At 42.3% G+C, this 23,063-nt stretch overlaps 2 protein-coding genes across 5 annotated transcripts in view; one reads left to right on the top strand and one right to left on the bottom strand.

Moving 5' to 3' along the window:
* Positions 1-631: 631 nt before the first annotated feature.
* Positions 632-14,736, bottom strand: LOC137851300 (RING finger protein 151-like). 2 transcript variants are annotated; one of them, XM_068672269.1, is made up of 8 exons: positions 14,630-14,736; positions 13,000-13,096; positions 11,333-11,450; positions 10,403-10,704; positions 9,219-9,358; positions 7,290-7,452; positions 5,820-5,940; positions 632-4,840 (listed from the first exon to the last, which is right to left on the bottom strand). In XM_068672269.1, the coding sequence occupies exons 4-8, from the start codon at positions 10,606-10,608 to the stop codon at positions 4,604-4,606; spliced, it is 867 nt and encodes a 288-aa protein (XP_068528370.1). In that variant the 5' UTR covers positions 10,609-10,704; positions 11,333-11,450; positions 13,000-13,096; positions 14,630-14,736; the 3' UTR covers positions 632-4,603. The 2 variants fall into 2 exon arrangements, with proteins under 2 accessions (XP_068528370.1, XP_068528369.1); XM_068672268.1 differs by having other exon boundaries at positions 10,403-10,628.
* RAD54B (RAD54 homolog B) overlaps positions 14,719-23,063 on the top strand; it is a 55,923-nt gene continuing 47,578 nt past the window's right edge. For 2 of the 3 annotated variants that reach the window (XM_068672263.1, XM_068672265.1), the window contains exons 1-3: positions 14,719-14,869; positions 17,619-17,772; positions 18,472-18,646. In XM_068672263.1, the coding sequence (XP_068528364.1) occupies positions 17,635-17,772; positions 18,472-18,646 (313 nt within the window). In that variant the 5' untranslated portion in view covers positions 14,719-14,869; positions 17,619-17,634. Of the gene's footprint in view, positions 14,870-15,184; positions 15,202-15,340; positions 15,424-17,618; positions 17,773-18,471; positions 18,647-23,063 lie in introns of those variants that run through there. The other variant, XM_068672264.1, reaches the window with a different exon arrangement.

Genomic DNA, 23,063 nt, shown 5'->3' with positions numbered 1-23,063 from the left:
ACAATGCACTACGGTAATACAACTCTTCCTCCTGTGGTTCTGGGGCTGAGTACACAGAGCTGGTGCCAGAGAGTGTGTGGTAGGGAAAGAAGGTGGTCAATAAAGGCTGTTCTGGCTCAATTTGCAGAAATTGCTTTGGTTCAGTTAATGGCACAGTCAAGCACAGACAAAGGCTGAGGTTGTGGGATAAGGGTGAGACAAGCTGTGTATGCTTTCTGATGAACGGTGAATTGATTTTTTTCCCCTTTGTGTCAGTTTATTTTCATGCTGTCTGTGCAGGACTGGACTGTCATGTCCAGGAGTTTTCAGCTTTTGCTAGCTCTTCCCTCCTTCAAAAAGGTCTGCTTATCCTATTCCTGAACTTAGATGAGTTCAGGCAGGAGGAAACCCCTGAGAGGGGGGTTACTGCTTGACCTAGCGCTTGCTTTCTTCAGTGCTGTGTGTTTGCTCTATTTGGCAAAATGATGCACAACTGGTAACGTGGCCTTAACTGCTTCAGTGCACTGACCCTATAGGTTGGTTTATTCAGGAACTCCTGCAAGGTGCAGGCAGCAGCCCTGAACTCAACTATTTCAGCCAAGCAATGGGGATATTCAAACTTCTGTAACAGAAAGAAACGACCCAAATGGCATTAATTACAGTATAATCCTTTATTAGTTCAACTTTTATACAAAGTGTACTTCAAAGTGATACAAATACTGCTTCTTGTACAGATCAAGGTCTGTTAAGCACTGCTTTATCCAGGCATATAGAAAGGTAGAAAACGTAGCTAGGCTGGCAGTGAACCATAATGCTGGAAGACGAGTCAGTGGTTATTTGTTAGTACAAAGTTGCATAGAAGTGTAGGTCTCTGTCAAGGCATCTCTCAACCCTGTAACATCTCCCTGACCTACCCTACCTCATCCCCTTGGCAGTACGTGAGAAAGGAAAGGCTGGTACTGCTCCTCTGAAATACCCAGCACTTGGAAGGAAAACAGCTGTAGAAAAGCACCATGCCAGAACCATCCGAGAGGGCAGCATCTGGAAAATTTAATTTGTAAGACTAGGGGCTGTTAATGCATTATGTTTTCCTAAAAACACTTAACAGTTGAGATAAAAAACACATTTTTCTGGTCAAAAGAGATCACTGTATTATTTTTTTTTCGCTTGGATATATAATTCCCTGCCCTGGCAAACTCTTGTGTAGGTATGTGCCAGGTGGACATGGTGCTGGGCAACCTGCTCTCGGCCTCCTGAGGTCAACGTTTTGGTTGGTCAACTTGTTGGCCCTGCCAACCTCACCCAGGGCTGTTAATCCAATACAAACTAAAAATGGTCATCTTAATGAGCAAGGCTGGTGAAATTCTGTCCTGCAGCTGACTCAGATGCAGGGGCCTTAATTTTAAGTCTCATAAAATCTCAGCTAACCCTATCAGAAGCACTCCCAACTCATCATCCCCTTTCCAAATAATATGAGCAGCACAGGTCCACACTGGCTGAGGCTTCTGACAAATTTTTGCTTTGGGAAGAGTGCAGGAAAACACAGAAGGTAGCTTTAACATTAAAGGAAGCAGAGAGAGCAGTATTTTGAATTTGACCTCTCAAGTGGAGAAGTTAATTTAAGGGAACTAATTTAAAGGTATTTTTAACTGGCCTCTTCAGAATAAATACATAAGTGTTGGTTTTCTTTCATATATGAACTTATCACTTGCTTTAGTGTTAGTTTCTTTAAATTCATTCTTAGTATTTTTCATTCAATTTAATGTAGGATAAGGATTTGCTCAACTCACTGTAACACCTTGTAACCTCTGGTACTTTACTTACCAACGGGCTCTCTGTGCCTTTTGTTTGAGGACGTTGCAGGTTTGGTACTACTGCATTTAGGACTCACTTGTGGACAAGGACTTAGCCTCATTTTTTTTTTCTAATGCCATGTAATGCTCTCCAGAGCTGGCAAATGGAAACTGCAGGGATTGCACCACCCAGGGCGTGTTTCCTCATACAGCTCCCACCACCTGTGTCAATTAAGGGACAGAGAGCAGACCGAATGCTAAGTAAATACTAAATAAACCCTACTTCCTACACCAGAAAGAATTCAGTCATGAAATCAGTGAGTGAAATCCTTCAAAAAAAACAGAGATCTTGTTATAAAAAACACACAGAGCTAATGACTTGCTTTTTTCCTGGTCAGAATGGAAAGGATGGGGTGATCGTTCCTGCCCTCCACTTTGGGACGGATGCTCCAGCTCATCTGAGTTCCGTAGGATTTTGAAGGAATTTTCTTCTTTCACATTAAGCAAGGTAGATTAAAATCACATCACAGAACCACACGGTTATAGAACACAGAAAAACATCCTGATTCTACTAGCACGAGATCTGGTGAGGCTAAGAAGCTTCAAAAAAAATCAGTGTGAAAGCCAAAATGGTCACAAAAATCACGGAGAACACGAGATGACCACAGCTTTCTAAGTTTCTACCTACAGCTTTAGTACTCACACCGACGGACGTGGAATGACCACTGGATGCTTGGTGGGAGGGAAGGGGATCATCCCCAAATCACAGCGACTGTTTCCCTGTCCCACCTCGTTACATACGGCTGCTGAGGAGATGTGTTATGTCAGGACTTGGAAGAGGCAGCTAGAACGACCTCAGCGCTGTCAGTGAGTGGAGTTTAATCTGGAATACACACAGTGTGAAGTGAAAACCAAATCAACATTTGGTTGTAACTCTTCCTGTGAATGTTTTCGGTCAGAAAAAAGAAAGAGGTTTTACAGGAGAGTTATTTGTGTTAGATTTTCAGCATACGAGAACCGAACATGTGCATTTGTTTCAGTGTCACTGAAGGTCCAGGTTACAAGGATTTATTAATGCCTGAAATGAGGAGAACGCTGGCCACAAGTTTTTCCCATGCAGTGTATGTGCTGAAGAAGGCTGCTGCCTCTCTCTTTGGTTACGGTGTTAGCCACAAAAGCTTTGCTCTGAGTGACAGCAAAGCACGCACAGTATCCTATTTGCTTTCTAAACTAGGGAATTGGTTTATTAAGACTGTTGCACCTGCACACATCTTTCCTGAAAGGTCAAAACTGATTTAGCACATTCAGTGAACAGGAGGCCAGGCTCTCCCCCAGCTATTCCACTGAAGAGCTGCACCAGAAGGCAGAATATGGCTTAGTTATAGCTCTGAAAACAATGCCAACAGGCTTTGTGAGAAGTTTAGAGAAAAGTCTTTGAGCTGTACAGGTTTCTCACTCATACCCCAGTCCTTACAGGGATACATCCCCTCAGTCCAGTATTTGTCAGTCTGCTGCAAAATCCCAGCTCTGACACGGCTGCGGACTCGAGAACTAAGACATTCGAAGTCCAAGCCCCCGTGCAAACGTTCCTCTGCTGTGGACATTAATGCTCAAATAGCCTTAAATGTGCCAAAAGAAAACCTGAGCTACTCAAAGCTCTGCACTTGGAGGGAGAAAAACCCCACTACAGCGCTGGCACTGCCCCCAGGCTCCCTCCAGCACCCCCAAACCAGGAGGGTGAGAGGTGGGGCAGGGACATCCCTGCCACGTGGTGTCACGCTCAGCAATAAGAGCTGGGGAAGGGGAATGAAGCAGAAGGAAGCTTGTTTTTTTCCCCCACTTTTTCCCCTTTAATTAAATCATCCTCATCTCAACATGTGAGCCTTTTTCTTTGATTCCTACTTCCTTCTCCCCCCCTTCTTTTGAGGAGGGAAGTCAGTGGTTGTGGTGGCCTTCAGCTGCCCAGCAGGTTAAGACCACCACTCTCAAAGCATTTATATGTTTTTTAAAAAATATCGAGTGCTGAATAAGCCGAATTTAGGCTTCAAGGATCCTGTAGAAAGCTAATACTTTCACATAGAAAAGCTCCAGTTATCAAATAAAATGCAAGAGCCCCTCCCCCAACCTCCAAGTCGCACACAGATCTACGTAACAGGTTTTAGGTAACACGATTACCTTGGGTCTGGTACATAGCCCTGCAGTCTGTATCAGCCTGGGAAGGTAAGAGAAGCTCAGAAGTAAGCCAAGCCCACCTGAAGCTGTTACACAGCAGTAGATTTAGAATTTAAAGTGCTTTCTTTTCACCTCGGAGATGCACCTCCTACAGATGATACAAAGTCTATTAATTTCTGTTGCTGACTTTCCCCAAATTAAGTACATCCCAAATGTCATTACAGATAAATCACATTTTTTTCCCCCCCCGTTTCAAGTATAAGCATAAACTGGACTGAAACGGACTCTAATGGACCAGAAAAGAAAAGAACTTTAAGTATCCTTGACTTTAAAAGATTCCAGTTTTTCATGGTACAAAGAGTTCTGTAAATGACACACTGAAGAGACAGAAAACAAGTTTTCTTCCCTCTTTTTAGGAAAACGTGAGCTACAAACATCTGTGCAGATTACCAGGTTTAATACCCAGTGTTCTGTAAGAGAAAACTCTCCCGTTTGTTTTTATGGCCCAAGAGGACAGAAAACTGTAATCCAGGCTTAAAAAGAAAGCAAACAAATCAGAAACGATATGAAGTTCACCAATCATTCACGAAGAGTTAAAAAAAACCTGTCAGATGGTCACAGAAATTAGGGAAAAAAATGCTTCTTGAGCTTACTTCTGTTTAGATAACTGTCACTTCCCTGGGTTTCCTTTTTGCACTCTCTAGTCGTGTCAGTGGGCGGAAGGCTGTTGGCTTCCTGCTTCCCTCCGTGGTACTTAACCGACAGTCCTTCTGCAGCCCCCTCAGCAGCTCCATTAACTCCCGTTTTTCCAGCTCTGCTTGCTCCAGCTCCTGGCGATGCTGCCTCTCCGCAGCCATCAGGGAACGGACATCTGACATCATCCGGGACATCTGACTCTGAAACACAAGGACAAACTTCCTGCAACCAACAAACTCTTCCCTAGTGATAGTGTTAAGAAGTTGAATTGTTCATGCCTATAAGTGTGGTGGGTTATAAAGAAAAAGCAACGCTGGTTTTGATAGCAGAGGAAACGTAAGCAATTTAAGACACAACCCAGCATTAACCTTATTAGATGGTCTTTCTTCAAAAATTCCAAACCAGTTTTCCTACAAGTGCAAAAATTTTCTTATAAACTATGTTAAACAGCAAGTGGATTTATCCAGTTGCTGTTTAAGTTTTCTATCTCAAGACCCCTACCAAAGTAAGGGATTGGTTACATTCAAATATATTCTTCAAGGACTTAAAACTCAAATCCCTTAAAAAAAGAAAAGCTTATTATCTGAAGCATCCCCACTGCTTTGGGCCTTAATAATCATTATTTGATGATATAAGAAGAACTGGATGTGTGAAGAGATAACATGGCTTTGCTTGTTATTTGATTTAATTTACAGTGCAACTTCTCAACCTTCTGACCACAGCTGATAGCATAAATACCACTGTCTGCAGCAGGGCTCTGTGTCAGCGCAGCACTGGATTAAGTCACTTTGAACAGCACCAAAAAAGGGGCTGGATATTTAATTACGTTTGATTTGTGATGTATGCCCTTTGTTTAGACACTGAAAACGGGTTTCAGAATGATCTGCTGACGTGTTACATGCACAAAGAACAATGCGGTCCTTGTACAGAGGTATCCAGGCCAGCTCCAAACGAATTTGAAGTAGATAAACTGCATGAAAGCAACACTCAGGCTGCTTCTCAGAGCTGATTACCCTAGGCAAAGCATTATGCTAACATCTGTTTTGCTTCCCATCCTTGATTTAACTCCCATCTATCTGAGACTCTGCATTTATAAAAGAAAAGGCTGCTACTGGGAGAGCAAAACGCTAGACTCTTGGGGGAAAAGGTGGGGGAAAGGAGGGAGGGAATCATATTTACCTTCAGTTCTTCGATTTCATTCTGCAGAATGCTCTCTTTCTGGACCATGTGCCTCCTCTGTGAATCTAACCTTGACTCCATCTCATGCTTTGCCTCCTCCACTCTGCAGATCATTTCTGACCTAAAAAAGTATTTCTCCTTTTTACATCTTGTTCACACAGAAAAATAAAAAATAAAATTCAAATTCCCCAAAGCCTTCTTGCAGGCAGATAGCCGGATCCGATTCCCATCACGCTCTAGAGGATGCCTCTCTGGAGGCACGATAGCATTATCTATAAATTTGTTTCCAGTGACACGTTCTTGCTGCTTATCATGCTGTGTTTAGTGTTATTCCTTTTTCCTGATGGAATGTCCTGGTGAAAAAAAAGTCTAGCATAAAAAAAAAAAGTGTATTCTGCTGAGAGGGCACCACATTGACCTTGGACAGCCTACACAGGGAAAAAATACATCATATTTCTGAAATAATTCTATGATCGTGTATTTATGACCTTAAATGATTTACTGCCTTTTACTTATAGTGTATGATTGCTTGATATTACTAAGCACACGCAGTCAGGATAATGTGTGAATATTACTGGCTTGCTAAACATGGCAGTTTGTCACTTTTATGGTGGAGACTAAACGATGGCAATAAGTGAGCATAACCTAATCGCTCACACAGACTCACAGCCAAAAACTAGCTGTTACTACAGTAACCTTGTTTGGGTCAGTAACCAGATACCTGAATTCCTCCCGCCTCCAGGCATTTAAAACAGATCTGAGCCAGATTTCACAACAGTCAAGAACACAAGACATGGTGGAAAGATAAAAGACAGGAAAGAATGTGGAAAACAAACACACAAAACCAAAAAACAGCCCAGTTGGAACATCATGGAAAGGAAAAGCTACAGAAAAACACACACATATAAGAACACACTTATATAAGCATATTTATCTTAAAGTATATAAGAGGAAATAAGAAAATGCTGTCAAGAGGATGCATATTGACCAAATGGTAAGCATGATTTTTATCAAAATTGAAAATTAGACTCTGTGAGATTTAACCTACCAGTCCAAAAATAATCAGAGATTTTTATATTCAGGAGAATTTGTAAATTTATAAACTAAATTATTAAATAACGTGACCTTGGGTCTGTATCAGGTCAATGGAAGAATAAAGTTTCTAACTTCAGCCCAGTTCTTGGTAGGTATTTTGTCATTTTATATAGTCAGCTCGCTGTTGTGCTCAACTGCAATCAATGGTATTTTAGGATTTGTAATAACGTGGACAAAAAATAACAGCAACAGAAAATCAAAACAGTAGGAATTTAAAGTCTGCATGGACAAATGACAACACCCTGGCCCACCAATATCAACTCATGAACAGACTATGTAACACATACCAGATTCCCGTGCTAGTATTTGAAGCGCTTTACGCAGTGATTTTAGGCCCAGACTAACACAAACAGCAAAGAAACAGAAGATTTGTACCGAAGTAGCTCTAGCTCGGTTCTTAGCTCGGCTACGCAGTTGTGCTGCGTGTCTTCTGCGCTGAGAATGGTGTAACCACAGCCGTTGGGGCACTCGCGGCTCCGATATTCACACACTGCCAGGTGAACATCAAGGTTGCGCCGCTCAACCTGAATGGTGCAGCCTGAGCAGGGAACAAGGAGATGAAGTCAACCACTTACAACACCAGCATTTAAATAATTAATAGCATGACCACTTCAGTAAGTAAGCTGCAGTAACCTGAGGTAAGCATCTGTGAATCTGTTAAGAAGTGAAAAAAAAGCAGATTCTTTAGAATATGAAGTTCAGTACTTATAACACCACTACTGGAACTAATACAGACTCTCAAAAACTCTAAAACATTTATAAATTATTTGAAAATATTGATTAAGAAGTGATTTTTTTTTTTTTTTTGTAAAGTTTTCTGCCACTGGTCTGGCATTAAACCAGCTTCAGCAATGACAACACTGATGCCAAGCTAAGACACCAGCAGCTTGTAATGTTTGGAATTGAAGAAGAACGCAATTTTTTTTTTTTTTTTTTTAACTTCAGTGTTTTTCATTTCTTTTCTCTTTAAATGTATCAAATTTTCAAAAAAAGGGTCCTAGAACAGGTAGTGTAGAACAGCAGGTGAGACTGTTTTCCTAGCCATTGGTTGGTCCTATGAATAACATACTAAGCCACAGAAAGCAGGAGCAATTATTTCTGAGCTTTTAGTATCTGTTGCAAAAATAGAAGCATTTTCACAGAAATGGCAGGATACAAATTTTGCAAATTGGTAGCGATTAAGAGCAGAAATAAATACTACATAGCTTTTTGCTACATTTAACACTAAATCTTGCAACTTGTGGTCTTAGCTTTGAATCTGAGAGGCACTGCGTGCTATAGCGTATGTTATAGCTCCTTTCATTTCATTTAGGGATAAAATTAGATACCGGAAAACTGAAACAACAGAGCAATGAAACTTGCCAACAAACCATAACAGGAAACTGCAAAAGAGAGCCCTCCAGAAGAGCTTTATTAATAACTGCAATGATTTTTAATTGAGGTAGTCAAAATACACTCTCGTGCACTCTTGAGCAAGAATTGAAGAGCTCACACCTTGAATGCCATGCAGCAGCCACAAGATGTTGTAACTCTGTCAGTAATCTGAAGCACCTGCAACAGCCACTGCTGAGAGAAGTTATAACTTCCACAGGAGCAACGCTAGCAACTTAATCTTCTCATAATTAATTACAGTGGCAGACTTAACTACGCCCTTAACGTCATTAATTAGAAATTAAAGTTTTTCTAGGAGCATGCAACACTGTGAATGGAGTAAGCTTGGAAAATTTAACAGCACGTTTCTTTTTCATGGTATGTTTCTTCCTCAGGAAGCTTGGGTTTGTTTTAAAGACCTTAACACCAACATATCAATTTAACAAATAAAAAGTTAGTTAAAAATTCTCATTTCCAAGATAATTTTGTCAAATACAGGAGACAGTGAGTGGCTGCATGTGCACCAGACAATTAGCTTCATAAATTGTGACCTATACACGTTTGACTTCTGCAGGTGCTATTATATCGATGGATTTCAAAGTTAGTATTATTATTATTGTATTTATTTTGCTAACTTTGAATGTATGAATTTGTCTTTCCGTTTTGAGAGTTTGAGATGTCTAAATTACTCTCATTCATTTTGGTTAGTTCTTGGATAAGAATTTGTTGCTAACGATCATGATTGCCATAAATGGGTAATAAATTGCCTTTAAAAATACTTCTGCAAAGAGTAGATCAAGCGAAAGTTTTAAATTTCTGTTTAGAAATGAATGGCCACTGTTGTCATCCTGTTGGCAGAAAGATGCCAAATACACATTTTCTGAATATTTGATTTTTTTTTATATATAGGATTTGATTTTGAATGTTACTCACCAGCATTGGAGCAGGGTATCTGGCTGTATTCACACTCCCTTTCGTGCCGGTCGATGGACTCTAGAGAACAAACCATTTCACAGCCATACTCTCTGTTTTTGCAATGCAGCTGAAGACGATTTAAATCATTTTTCATATATCTATGTACAAAAGAACAGCTGTTCTTAAATCTCTGATCATTATTGAAAAAGTTGAATTTTCTACTTTGGGAAGAGAAACTAAAATTCAAATTTCTATTAAAAAAATTTGTGAATAATCAATTCCCACATTTATTTATTTTTAAGCATTCAAGTGACAATACTGGAAATAGCAGGCTTAAAATAAACAATGGAATGTTAGTGGAAAACTCAGTCTCCACAATCAAATGTGCAAATATAAGAAAACAATTCAGAAATAAAGAATTCAACTGTGCCTTTTCATTAGTTCAGCAGATATCACCAAACACTTTGGCTAATCATTCATCATTTAAGTTTTAGCTTGTGTTTATAAACATGCCAAAGCAGACTGGCCACAGTGAGTACAGACTAAACAGTGCATAAATTGAACTCTAAATTTGAACAATGTGGTGTTTTTTTGTTCGATGTGTAAGTAGAACAATGTACAAATTGAACTGTGTACATTATATTTTAATTTTCAATGCAGTAAACTCTCATTAGTGACAGAAGTAATGGGAGTACTAACGGAGTTAATTTAACGCCTGCAGCTGAAGATTTTAAACATAACTGTTAATCTGAGCCAGATTAATTAGACAATACAAGAGTTAAACACCAAGCAGTGTCTACTGATGGAACTGGGAGTATTGATAACAGCAGGAATTACAAAAATGTGAACTAATTGTAGGACTGAAAAGAAAAACAACAGATATACATCGCTCAGTTTGTTCTCAAGAACTGCATTGCCCACTTTCTCTAAAAAGATATGGGAAAGTTTTGGCACTGTACTGTAGAAGATACCTAGGGTAATATCCAGGCACACATCTATTATCAGCACTCAAGATATAAAAAGGTGGAGAACAAAAGCGTTCTTTCCATTTTGAAACCTTCCTACCTCCAAAGTTAGTTATAATGAATACAAAATGCTTCCATGCAGGTCATCAGTTTCCAGAAAATGGGTGACAGCAAATGACAAGAGTTGAAAACTCCTAAATTCATATAATTTTAACATACAGTGAGATCATTGTGTACCTGTACAGAGGTCGTAGCACAGACACATCAATCGCTTGTCTGTCTTCAGGGCAGTTACTGTGATGAACGAGCCACCCGTGGATGCAGGCAGTACAGAAAGCGTGTTCACAAGGAGCCTGCAGCGGATCCTCTAACACATCACGGCAGATGGAGCATAAGAGCCCTTCGTTAACATAGCCAACAAACCGCTCGATGTCATAACCCATGCTTCCCACACGCTTCTAACCTATTAAAACAGCAAAGAGAAATAAAGCTGCCTTCGTCCTCTTTGTTCTTTGTCTACGGCTAGATCCACAGAAGGCCTGGAAGCAAAATGTAGAAATACAGAGAATGCAGAGCTGAAATAGAACTGTACTGGTGACAACACAAGCACTTAGAGCCAGTAACTGGGGTAGCACCAGCCAGTGGACTTTGCATTTATGAACTCCATACAACTTTATGCGTTGCTTTCATACTGGAGGGGAAAAAAAAATAACCTGAGATTCCCTACTCATTGTAGACTTCCATTCCAGAGGGAAGAGCATGAAATCTCCACATGCCTAGAGAAATACTTTATATCTGGGGAGAAGAAAAAAGCCCAGACATTTGTTAAAAAAAGAAAGTCAAAATTTATCCTCACAATAGCCCTGAAATCATGAGGAGCTATCTTCTTCTCATACAAGATCTATTTTATAAAACTGAGTACCTTTTAAATTGATTTCAAAGTTTTGTGGAGAAAAATTAAGAGGCAATCTACCTTCATCAAAAAGATATGAGAAAAAGCCTATTAGAATTTGGCAAAACTCAGAGCTCACTTAAAAGAAAATGGTTCAGATTTTGCCTTCCTCCTTAACATACAAAATCACTTCTGTAAACCCACTCAGGGTTTATAGGTTAATTAGTTACGAGATCTTTAAATAATTCAAAGAAACAAGAAAGAAAATGTCTTACCTCTTTAGATTTTACTTCTTATATACTTTCTTTGTCCAAATACTTCAGAAACAGTTTTCTGATCTTTAACATATGCAGTGCTTCCTTCCTTCAGTTTCTCATCACTGCTTTATTATGTCTGTAAGAAAATTAGAAAGGAGAAGGCTCAGCTGCGTTCCCTAAGTTAGCATGCCCTATGCCTAAGCGGCCAGCTGATGAATGGAAAGCTGCCCTAACAGCATTAAAACATTAAAACAAAGCTTTAAAAAGCACGGCACTGTAAAACGTACAATTCAACACAAGAGATCTGACTAGACTAGGGAAAAAAATAATCACCAGTCTCTCTTTGACAACAGAGCTCAGTATTATTGAAAAGTAGCTACTGAAATCTGTTAAAATGCTATTCCTTAAATACACAGTTTGTTCTTAAAACCACCACAGTCAAGTTCATAGCATTGACAAACAGCGTAACTAAGGTTGCACACTTAAAACATTAGAAAGGGATTCATCACTTAAATCCCCTAGGACAAGATTTAGTAATTGCAATATAACATTCAAAGATAATCTGTGCTAGCTGGTCAGAGATCTGATTTGTTTGTCTAGGGTGCTCTCAGTCTGAATTAGACCTGGTTAAGACCAGTAAGGATCTCTAATGACTACAGTAATATTGATAATGACTAAAGTAATATTTTGCTCTAGAGGGAAAAAAATAACTTGGTGGTTCCTCTTCATTAACGCAATATAAATCTGGAATTTGGAAGATCTTAAATATTTGAGTAACAAAGTGTATCTTTACTGAACGTGAGAGATGCTTGTGTTAACAGGGTGACTGCTAAGATTAAAGTTAATAAAACCTGCAATGAGAGCATGCATAACACAGGCCAGCACGTACACTGCCCAAACAAAACACGTCATCTGCTACGGTTTCAGTGCTGTGTTTTGTTCCTACTAACCACAGCAGCACGTGGCACGCTCCAGGCTCCTGACAAGGTCCCAGGCAGATTTCGCAGTCTGCATTTAGCAGCCTGTGGATCTTAGCTTGGTGGATCCCAGAGGATTCAGCTTGCAGAAAACTTTCACAGAGCCATAATATACATCAGCAGAACTCTCTATTTCTGCTGCTCCAGGGTTTCTTTTCCACGGGAATTGCGGACGCTGTCAGCTACAGCTTGTGCACACTCTGTTGATCCCTGAACACTGAATCTTCGAGGCGCTGTTTAGCTTATTTCAGCAAGTTTCAGGAGTATCAGCATGCAGGAAAGAGCATTTTTATTGAGCAGGAAACCAAAACTTCCTTTGTGCTTGACAGAAAAACGAGTGCGATAAATATGTCTGAGGTAAACAATGCAATCAGTCGGTATGTTTGAAGGACTGATGCTGGAGCAGCAACATCCCTACACAACACCACTACCCTTGCTGCTTGTACGATGGGTCAGGGCACATTTTTAGCCAGGACCACAGGCAGCTTTCCCTTCAAGAGATGTACTTAGTCAAGAAATAAGCAGAGGGAGAAGATCAGCCAGCTGCCATACACTCTAGCAGTACAGATCACTTTGCTCGGTGCTTTCACCGCAGAACTACATCATTTTCAATTTCTTCTCCCTCCCTGTAATTCCTCCTTTCTTGACTTTAAATTTACACCAGGTGTCACTGCCTTCCCGCACTCCACTAACAGTTCCAAACCTTACTTTGCCTCTGGCTTCTCTGGTCCACAGCTCTGCCCATCACCTGGCCGTTACCAGCAACGCTGTCCCTGAGGAAACCTGGAATTTGCAGATGCCAAACCTGGAAGGCAAGAAACCAGAAGCTATCACATGCTGTTCACTTTTCCATTGCTTAAATTATTATTTTTTAATTCCCCATGACACGCAACGATCTCCCCCAGCGTTGTGGCTTATCCCAGCAGACAGCTATGCACCACGCAGCTGCTTGCTCACCCCACAGCAGGACAGGGGAGAGGATCAGAAGGGTAACAGTGGGACAATTTGGGGGTTCAGATAAAGACAATTTAGCAGGTGAAAAAAGAAATTAAACAACAAGGAAAAAAAAAGCAAAGAAAAACAAACCCAAGGAAAACAAGCAATATAAAACGGAACCGCTCATCACCAGCAAACTGATCCCCAGACAGCCTCTGAGCAACAGCAGCCCTGGCAAACTTCCCCCTGGCTTTCTTGCTGAGCACAGCCTCGTACAACACGGGATATCCCTTTGGTCCCTTTGGGCCAGCTGGCCGGGCTGTGTCCCCTCCCAGCTCCCTGCTGGCAGGGCAGCATGGAAACAAAGAGATTTTGACTCTGTGTCAATGCTGCTCAGCACCAGCTAAAACATCGGCGTGCTATCGATGTGTTTTCATCACAAATCCGACACATAACACCATGCCAGCTATCTCAAAGAGAATTAACTCCATCCCAGCCACAATCAGCAGACATGAAATCCTTTTCCAGTAGCTGTCACCCCAGACTGCCAGGCAGAGGCACGCTTGAAGGCAGCCCTGAGCTGTGTTCTGCTCTGCCTTCAGAGGGTTTTTGGGTGGGTGTAAAAATAGAGAAAATACAGGTGGTAGGCAGGTCCCAGCAACGTAAAGGAACAGCTTGCCAAACACCCAGCACAGCAAAGCCATTCTGTTGTAAAAGCAGGACTGTGGTATGTTAGCAACCTGCATTTTTTTTTTCTTCTAGGGTAGTTTCTGTAATTTTTAAAGAGTGTTTATGTGACAAGACAAAGGCTGTCAGAATCACGATGACACTAAAGACGTGCATCACTAAGACACACTTCCAGAAGCTTTTTGTGGGTGGAAGAACAAGCAATTCGTGCCGGGCCCAGCCCTGGCGTGCCATTAACACGCGACTGCTTCAGCTCCTACTCCCCCAAAGACAACACAACAAAGGCAACAGAGAAGTGACATTTTGGGGTGCCTTATGGCAGTGCCACAGCCCCTGTAAGCCACTTTAAGACACCACTGATGCCCGAAGAAGCAGACTAACCCCCTTCAAGTGCCCCAACACACGCTATTTCTACAGCCACTTGGGGCACAGCGGGGAACCAGCTGCTTTTAGGAGCGAATTGCCTCAAGTCCTCCAAGTTCTCCCCTCAACGCGGTTCCCACAGCAGCCTGGCCCGAGCTCCCCCTCCCACAGCCCTCCCCACAGCCCTGCCCTGCCCGCAGGCGGCTCAGCAAAGCCACGAGGGGCACCAGAGCACTTCAGGAGCCCTGAGGAGCCACCAAGGCCGCTTTTCGGGGCGGAACGGGGCTGATTTCTGCCATAAACCCCCCCAATTCCCCTGAGGGAGCCCTGAGGGCGCTCCGCCAGCACCCACCTGCCGCCGCCGCTCGCCTCACGGCCCCGCCCGCCGCAAACGGCCCTTTTGCGACAGCGCCGCTTGACGGCAGCGCGTCGCCCTTCCCGCCCCCAGCGCGGCCCGGCCGCCATCTTGAGTGTGGCACAGGGCGGCTCCCAACCCCCGAGCCATGCGCGCTGGCTGAGGCGCGGTGCCCGGCGCATGCGCAGCGCGGCCGGCGGGGGACGGCGGCGGGCGAATTGAGCGGCCGGGCCTGAGGTAGGGCAGGGGCGGCGGGCGGGGAGCAGGGAGCGGGGGCTGCTCGGGCGGCTCCGGCCCTCACGGAACTCGGGGGGGTCTCCTGCGAGCCTCCTGTGGGAGGCAGCTTGCTTAATTAGTTGTTTTAGTTACGCTAAATGCTGAATACCCGCGCAGCGTGGGTACTAGCAGCGATCGCGGTGCTTTTTGTACCCAAATCCTTGCTCGATTCGAGTCCCCCCCAGGTTAATCCCGACACCCGAGGGCACAGCTCTCTGCCTGCAGGAAAAAATACAAAATATTCCCGTGTTACGGCTTCCTGACCGCGTCCAGAAAGCGCCCAGCCTGCTCGGGTGTGCCAGGAGCCCCCAGCGTTGTGGGGAGCAGCCCCCGGGCTGGTGCTACCGTGGCTGCCAGCCCTGTGGCGGGGCGCTGGGCTGAGCCTGCCCCGCTTCGCAGTCCTTTTTGTGCCTGTGTTTCCTTTCCATGCAGATGTGCAGAGAGAAACACGCCACGGAGTGCGTTGCTTGCAGAACCAGGTGCAGCTGGGAGGTGTTTTAGGCTGTGGTTTCACGGTACGCTTGTTGTGGTGTGGTTGGGTGACTGCTCAGAGCAGCGCCGTTATCGTCGCCTCCAGCAGCTTCCCCAGAACCAAACCCAACGTGGTGCAGGGATGGAAAGACTCCAGTTCTTGGTGACTCTCTCCTTTCAAAGGGCACATTTGGTTGTTGGTTAAATTAGCTGGAATCTGGAGCTATTCCTCGGCCTGGCCATGCCTGCACCAACCCTATAAAAAGACCGAGTCTCACCGTCACCCACAGGGCTGGGTAGAGGAAGCCCATTTCTTGACCATGCTCCTCTTACCATGGCAGAGCCACTCCCCTATCCTGTTAGGTGCTAATGGTGCTGTTCAGCAGGCCAAATTTGTGCGAGCTGCCACAACTCTTGACAGAGACCTCTTCTTCCCTCGTATTTTTAACAGCACAGCCACCGTGGGAGTAATAGCAGTTATAGGAGGCTGCTGTGCCATCAAGGTTTACATCTAGAAACAGCACCATTTATGTGCAAATCATGCAAATATGTGCAGATGTAACCGAGACAGCAGTACTGTCAGCAGCATAGATAGTGTCTGCATGCCTGCAAAGTGTTTTAATAGTGCTCTGTTACTAGCTCTGTGCAGACCTGGGAAAGAAAAGCTGTTGTGCCCTGGTAGGCCACTGGAGTGCAGAATAGTGTAAAATAAAATAAATAAGCACAGTAATACACAGTGCTTCTTGGAACAGGATGCAAATAATACTTTCAGGATGGATGCAAATAATACTTCCAGGATGGTGGAGGTGATTGGATCTGCAGTTGGTTCATAAATTGCTGTGCCGTGCTTATCTTTGTCATTTGAGCTGCTGGGTTACTTTATTGGATTTTGTTTCTTCTTTGAAGTATTAAGATTGTAGCTTTTTTATTTGAATGGTTGCAGGTATACTTTGCCATGTTAATTTTAGTGTATGCTTGGTTTTGTTCTGAGGTTGATTGGGAGGATAACAGTCTTCTACTTCAATGGAAAACACCGAGTACATTCCTTCCACTGTTCAAGTGCACGTAGTTCAGAGTGGTAATCTCAGCTGTAATTTTGAGGTCGTTCTTTACTGAATTCCAAACTTCTCTTAGATATTGGAATGACTGATATCCAAATCTAATCGTAGATTTTGATTAGACGTTAGGAAGAAATTCTTCATGCAGAGGGTGGTGAGGTGCTGGCACAGGCTGCCCAGAGAAGCTGTGGATGCCCCATCCCTGGAGGTGCTCAAGGCCAGGCTGGATGGGGCTTTGGGCAACCTGGGCTGGTGGGAGGTGGCCCTGCCCATGGCAGGGGGCTGGAGCTGGGTGGGCTTTAAGGTCCCTTGCAACCCAAACCATTTTGTCATTCTGCAGCTAATGTATTCAGACTGCACCTTCCAGTTGCACCTGCAAGTATTCAGTGTTACTACAAATGAGACTGATTCTTAAATCAGGCACTTGGACAAATCTCTACTGTCAGAAAGTTTGGGTTAAATGACTTTCCTTAGACCACAAAGGAACACTAGAAAAAATGCAAGGAACATCAAGTTCTCAAAGGCACTACTTTTCTAAACATGAGAGTCGACTTTCTGTCCTTGCGCTCTTGGCCTCCTTCACTACCCATCTTTTGCATCAGAGCAGCTCAGGTGTCCTGTACATAGCAGCCTCTTTTTGCTGCAGAACAGTTTAATTTTCAATTAAATTAAAGTCCTTCTCAATTCAAACCATTCTGTGATTCTATATAATTGACTGTCTGATGCAAAGTGCTACTTCCAGAAATGATATATAACTTCACCGTTCCTTGTTCATTGTTTACTAATTTTTTTTTCAAAATTAAGTTAGTTCTGTTACCTCAGTTGATGATAAGGAAGATGCTATGGCAGCTTGATAAGAAGCCCAATATCGTTCATCTCCAGAGCGTTTCTTGCTCTTGAGAACTGCATTTCTGGCTTTTCAAATGAAAAAGGAAAGGTTCAACTGCAGAAATTGCTGTAGTTTATCTTTCTTAGTACTTAAACAAGGCATTGCAATTGGATTTCTTTTTCATATGTTATGTTTATGAATTAAAATTGTTATTTGAAAATCTTTTATGCTATGCAAGTTTTTGTTTGTTTGTTTTTGTTTTTCAAGTATGTTTCTATTGTTCCCTATGGATCTATTTATATATTTAAGCCTGTTCTGACTTCAGTTGTTTTATCTGCTTCATTTTTTCCAGAGCAGTGCAACCAAATATGAGGCGATCGGCAGCTCCAAGTCAAGTGCTAGGAAATGTAGCCAAAAAGCCGAGGTTTATACCACCAGGAAGAAGTAATGCGCTCTGTCCCAAGACTGAAACTAAGGAGGTGGACCAAGACATGAAATTAAAGGAGGTAAAACTGAACAATGCACTAAAAATTATATCTATTTGAACACCGTTGTTACTAAAAGGTAGCATTGAGCTCACCACAGCCGATTCCAGCTTAGACAATCAGTCTGTTTCAAACAGACGTTGGTACCTTTGCTCTTACAAGATTTGATCTAAATACGTTTCTCTCACTCTGAAATGCATACAGAAAAATGTCTTTAGAATAAAAGTAATTAGTATTAATAATATAGGTAATAAAGATAATTAGTTCTGAGCCCAAATACAGTTCTCAATGCAGATGAGGCACGTTGGCCTGGACTCTGAATTCAAATGTTTGGAATGCTGTGACAAAAGCAATTTCAGAAAACACGATACTTATTAATGAAATGCCAATGAAATGGCAGTTTTGCTAAAAGAAACTTCCTCTGAAACCTTCAGTATTGACCAAAAAGAACACGACAGTTTTTATTAATTTTATCTGTAGAAGACTTTTATTAAATCAAGTCATAAACTACTTGCACAACCAGTGTTTGGTATTGTGTTCCTGCACTTACTGTTCTGAACACCGGGACTTGTATATTTGTGTAATATTGTATATATTTACGTAGACAGTTTGATAATGAGGATCACATGTCTATTAAGATCCCTTCTGGTTGCTTTTTTAAAAAATTTCTCTTCAACTGCTCGAAGGAAACGCTATCCTGATATTGTTTCTCTTTTGCAGATGAATGAGCAACAGGGAAGTGATTCAGGGCTTTCTAAAATACACAGCCAGAATCAAACTGTAAATTTTACACAACCTGTGGAGTCAACTGCAAAAGTAAAGACAACAACAGCGTGGAACAGCGGCAGTAAGTGCAGCAGGTTGGAAATGAAAATGCTAAGAACGCCCAAAGCCGGTAAGATGCTCGTTCTTTCTTACTGCTGTGTAACGTGAGAGAATTTAAAAGCTTATGAGTGACGTGCTACTTCCTAAATTTTTATAAAATACTAACGTGTTGTGCAATGGGATCATTATTTGGTGCTCTACTTGGTCGAGTGTGACAGGAACAAACATTAAATGAGTCTCTTAAATGGAAAACAAACTCAAAAAGTTGACATCTTAAGAGGCAGTTGGTAGTGCTGCTCTTCAGGTGTGTGTCCTTGAGAAGAGTACTTATAATCAACTTGCTGTTACCCAGGGTAACATCACAAAGAGAGTTGGGATTCCCCAAATAATAGAGAAGTGTTGTAATTTGGATGCGTTGTTGGCCTCATGCAGAGAATGCTAACCATACTGAGGGAATTCACTTTTCTGAGAGTTTCTTCAATGCAAGATCTGAGCAGTTTTCTTCGGTGTATCTGGTGGGTATTGAGGCTCAAGCGTGGGTTGTTAACCCTGTGTAACCAGAGCAGGACTGGCTCTGCTCTCTCATGTGTGCCATTCATTATTTTTTTTACCCCGATAATGAGTATTACTCAGAAAAGCTAATTAGTAAGCACTGCAAAGGTAGTGAAGCACCTGAAAGGTAGCAAACGGACTTTGATGGACCTGAACAGTGAGGTTGAGCGTCTTCATTTTCTACTCTTCGTGTGTAGAGACCCTCTGGTCTCTACAGTATCTGGCCCAGATTCATGGCTGCTCCAAAACCTGCCTCCCGAACCCCTTTTTGTATTTCCCAGTTAGCCCAGCTCGATGTTTGCTGGTGATCACCCACTGACAGCCACAGCCAGGCAGTATGCCCAGCTCTCCAGATTTTTTTTGTTTTTTCCTGTAAGAATTGCATTATAAGTCTTGTGCAATCCCCGGCGCTCTTTCAAGCATCCTCTAAGTTCCACACCCAGGTAGGGAACAACCCCCTTCACTCCATCAGGTGCTCTGAAGAACCTTTCCTATTCACTCTTCTTGTTGGCTTTCACCCTCAGAAAATGGGGTTGGATGGGCCCCTGGGGCAGGGAACCAATTCCATCAGGTGCTCTCTTTGGCAAGAATAATGTGGGACAATTCAGCTGTCTTTTATGCCCCGTTTTATGGGTTTTGTGTTTATCTGCAGCGTGCTGTAACTCCCAGTTCTTCCCGTGGTGCCCATGCTTGCAGAGATCTTTCGGTGCGTGTGGGACAAGCTGTTTGAGCTGTCCTGCTTCCGTGTCCATACATCTGCGCAAATTTGTGCCTGCTGGTTCTCTCTGGCAGTGCATTTGAAAGATAACTGGCGGAATTTTTCCCCAAAATAACCTTCCTGTGGCCTGCAGGGGAAACTGGCAGTCTTCCCAACAACAAAAAAGTTATGAAACGGAAAAGATACTAAATATTTTCTGGTATCATGTGTCCCACCTGCAACTGGCGTGGGTTCTCTGTTGTGATCTGTTTCCGTTGATGTTGCACTCCTTGCTGAGTGACCGACAAAATCATTTCGTGCCACGGGGCTAACCCTGCAACTCCTTGTAAAGCTCTGATAAAACCTGGTATAAAGTAAGGATTTTAAAAGTAGTGTGAATTAACTTGGTTTGTCAAAGCAATTCAAAACTCAAAAGCAATGGGAACCAGTTGTGAAAAGCAGAGTCACTATTGATTTATTTCTTTATTTATTAATGTCCTAACGGAATTATATCTAACTGTCGGTCTCTTCAACCAAAAAAGACTTCCCTATTAAAGGGGCGTTAAGACAATTTTAAGATTTGCAGTCTGTGTGCATGCATTATTTTGGTTCACTGTCTCAGTACCATTTAATGTGGATGATAAGCTGTTTGCTAACTCCATGTCGTGCTGAAAGCTGCTGTGCTTGGGTTGCCAGTGCAGCAGTGGAATGTGTAAATAAATACCCCAGCTTCCACTGAAATTCTTAGGGAACACCTGTGGGCAGTCGGACAACTGCACTGCTTGTTGAGCTTTATCTTTCTGAAACCCAGCCCCGAGAATGCTGCGCATGCTTTCAATAAAACTTGCTCTCTGACACACGGTGTCCTTTTTTCTGGGTGTAGACAAGGAAGGATTTGATCAGATACCATCAATCTAAAAATTACAGCATGTCTAGCTTAAAAAAATACTTGCTTTTCTAGCCTTCTTCTCAAAATAGGCTTTATTTCCTAAAATTTCACTAACAAAAGTAAAATGAGAAGGACCCTGAAGTTCTGCAAGATGAGATAAAAACCTCTAAAGAGGTTTTAGTAAGATTGTAGCAACTGTTGTAGGGTGAAACCTAGAGATGTGATGTAGTTTTAAGAGAGCTGTGGTGGTGGTGCCAGGGTTTGGGCTCGAAGCTATTTCAGATGCAAGGTTACGGCGTTCAACAAGCAGATTACTAACTGTGGTTATGCTGAGCTCTGAATACTGGAAAATGATGCTTCTTCATAAATACGCATCTTTGTAGGAAAATAAACTTTATTACTGCTTTAGGAATCAGCCCGGGTTCTTTTGTTTGTGTGTTTCCAGAGGTAAGCGGTGTGGCAATCACTTTGGTCCCTTTTTCATACTCAGAACATAATATTCATCGCCACTGCCAACAGGTGTGCTGTGGGGAGGTCACTTATTTTTCTCATACGCCTCTACTGGATAAGTCTGTGTGTCTTTAGAAGTGAAAGTTACTTTACCATCCCAGAAATATTGAACAGAAATTGAAATTTATGTGTCTGGACTATTATTTCAGTTCTTAAAACTCCTCGTTTTCTACTTGTCCTCATTCCGTTCTGAGGTCCTGTAACCAAGTACAAAACAAACACAAATAATTTGAAGAATCCCCAGACAGGCAAATTTCTGACCAATATCTCCTCGGTGTCTTAGTGCTCTGTCTGGATTACATTGTTGGATTTATGCTCTGCAAGGTGATGAATTCAGATATGGTGCTAGTAAGAGGGATTGGCCAGGATTGGGGTTCTCACCTGCACTACCTTCTTCAACTTAACATTTTATATGTAAATATATATATAACAAATTTAATTTATGCTTATTATCTGGGTTTACAGTTTACTTTCTGTTGGCATTTTTAATCTAGGAGAACCTTGACTTGTTTCTCCTCTGGCTTTGCTACATCACACGAGGAGACGAACAGCTCTTGTCCCTTGTCTTTCATCCATCATTACCATCTCTTAATGCTTCTTCTAAGGGAAGCTTTGTCAGAAGCCAAACTCGGAGATTACCTTTGAACTAGCAGCGCAGACAGATAGTAACTGTATTTCAGAACAGGATTAAAGTGTTGGCCCGATGATGACAGAGTGTTTTTCATGCTTATGATGTTAACCGTAGATATTATTTGCATGGAGTTGTGAATATATTTTCCAACCGCCCTGGGATGCTAATGTTTGCTGAGTTTGTTGGCCTGTAAAGTTTAACCTCTTTCCTCAGTTAAGTCATTTTTATTTTCATAATGGGATTGTTTGGCTCCTCCAGCTTTTGGCTCCACCACTCAATTGCCTATCACTGCTAATCAGAGGATTAAAAAAATGCTATTTTGAGTTTTTTTTCGTACTGTGCAATTTCAGCCTATTTCCAGTTGCTAGATAACACAACCAAAGACATTCACACCTGACATCTTATAAGGAAGCATACCATTGCTAGAGTTACTGAAGTATCTTTGCAAGTATTAATTGTAATTTCTATTATTTCATTATTGCCCTTTACAAATTGAGCTGGAAAAGATATTCCCGTTGAGTATTTTTACTGTGTGCCTGTATTACTGGTGGAGCTGCAGTTCAGTGGGCCCCTCGCATGTTTTCATAAACAGTTGGTAAAGCAGTTAACTCTTTGGGTAAAAGATACTGGGTAACCACGTGTAGCTCCTAATAACAACTAAGTGTGTCTTAGAAAATTAGGCTGATGCTAGAGTAAATATATTGGAAATAAATTGTCTATGTCTCTGATCTGACACCGTTCAGAGATGGTTTTTGTGATGTTTGTTTGCTAAACGAACCAGAAGCGTTCATTTATCCATCAGCCCTGGTAGGTAGAGCTGCAGATTGTCACCTCCTGGCCAAGCACCCTGCTGGCCAGCAATCGCTGTGGTGCTGGCATTGCTCTTGTTCTCATGAGTCTTCAATCTTTATTTTTTTTTCCCCTCACTCTTCCTATAGATTCCTCACCTGCTTTATGGTCTATAGATTCCTCACCTGCTTTATGGTAGAGGCCAGACCAGAACCCCGTCCTTAAGGGTTTCTATTCCTGTGCTCAGAAGCACCAAAAGCAGCAGCCGTGACTTCCCTGCCTCTCCTGTTTGAAGGTCTGCAGTGGGGAAACCATTCCTGAACTGCAGCAGCAATCTCTTAACTCCGAGTCCTGGGCTGGGTGGCCACCTGCGAGGCACTGTGAGGGGCTGCTGTAAAACAAACCCAGGCGATATTTCC

This window comes from Anas acuta, chromosome 2 (assembly GCF_963932015.1).
Source record: "Anas acuta chromosome 2, bAnaAcu1.1, whole genome shotgun sequence".
NCBI lineage: Eukaryota > Metazoa > Chordata > Aves > Anseriformes > Anatidae > Anas > Anas acuta.
This window is presented reverse-complemented; position numbering and strand designations above follow the sequence as displayed.

Coding starts and splice junctions, on each gene's coding strand:
- LOC137851300 (XM_068672269.1), bottom strand. CDS start 10,608: ATGGGTTATGACATCGAGCGGTTTGTTGGCTATGTTAACGAAGGGCTC. Junction 9,359..10,402: donor GTGCTACGACCTCTGTACAG/GTACACAATGAT, acceptor TTTTGTACATAG/ATATATGAAAAATGATTTAA. Junction 7,453..9,218: donor GATACCCTGCTCCAATGCTG/GTGAGTAACATT, acceptor TTCCCTGCTCAG/GCTGCACCATTCAGGTTGAG.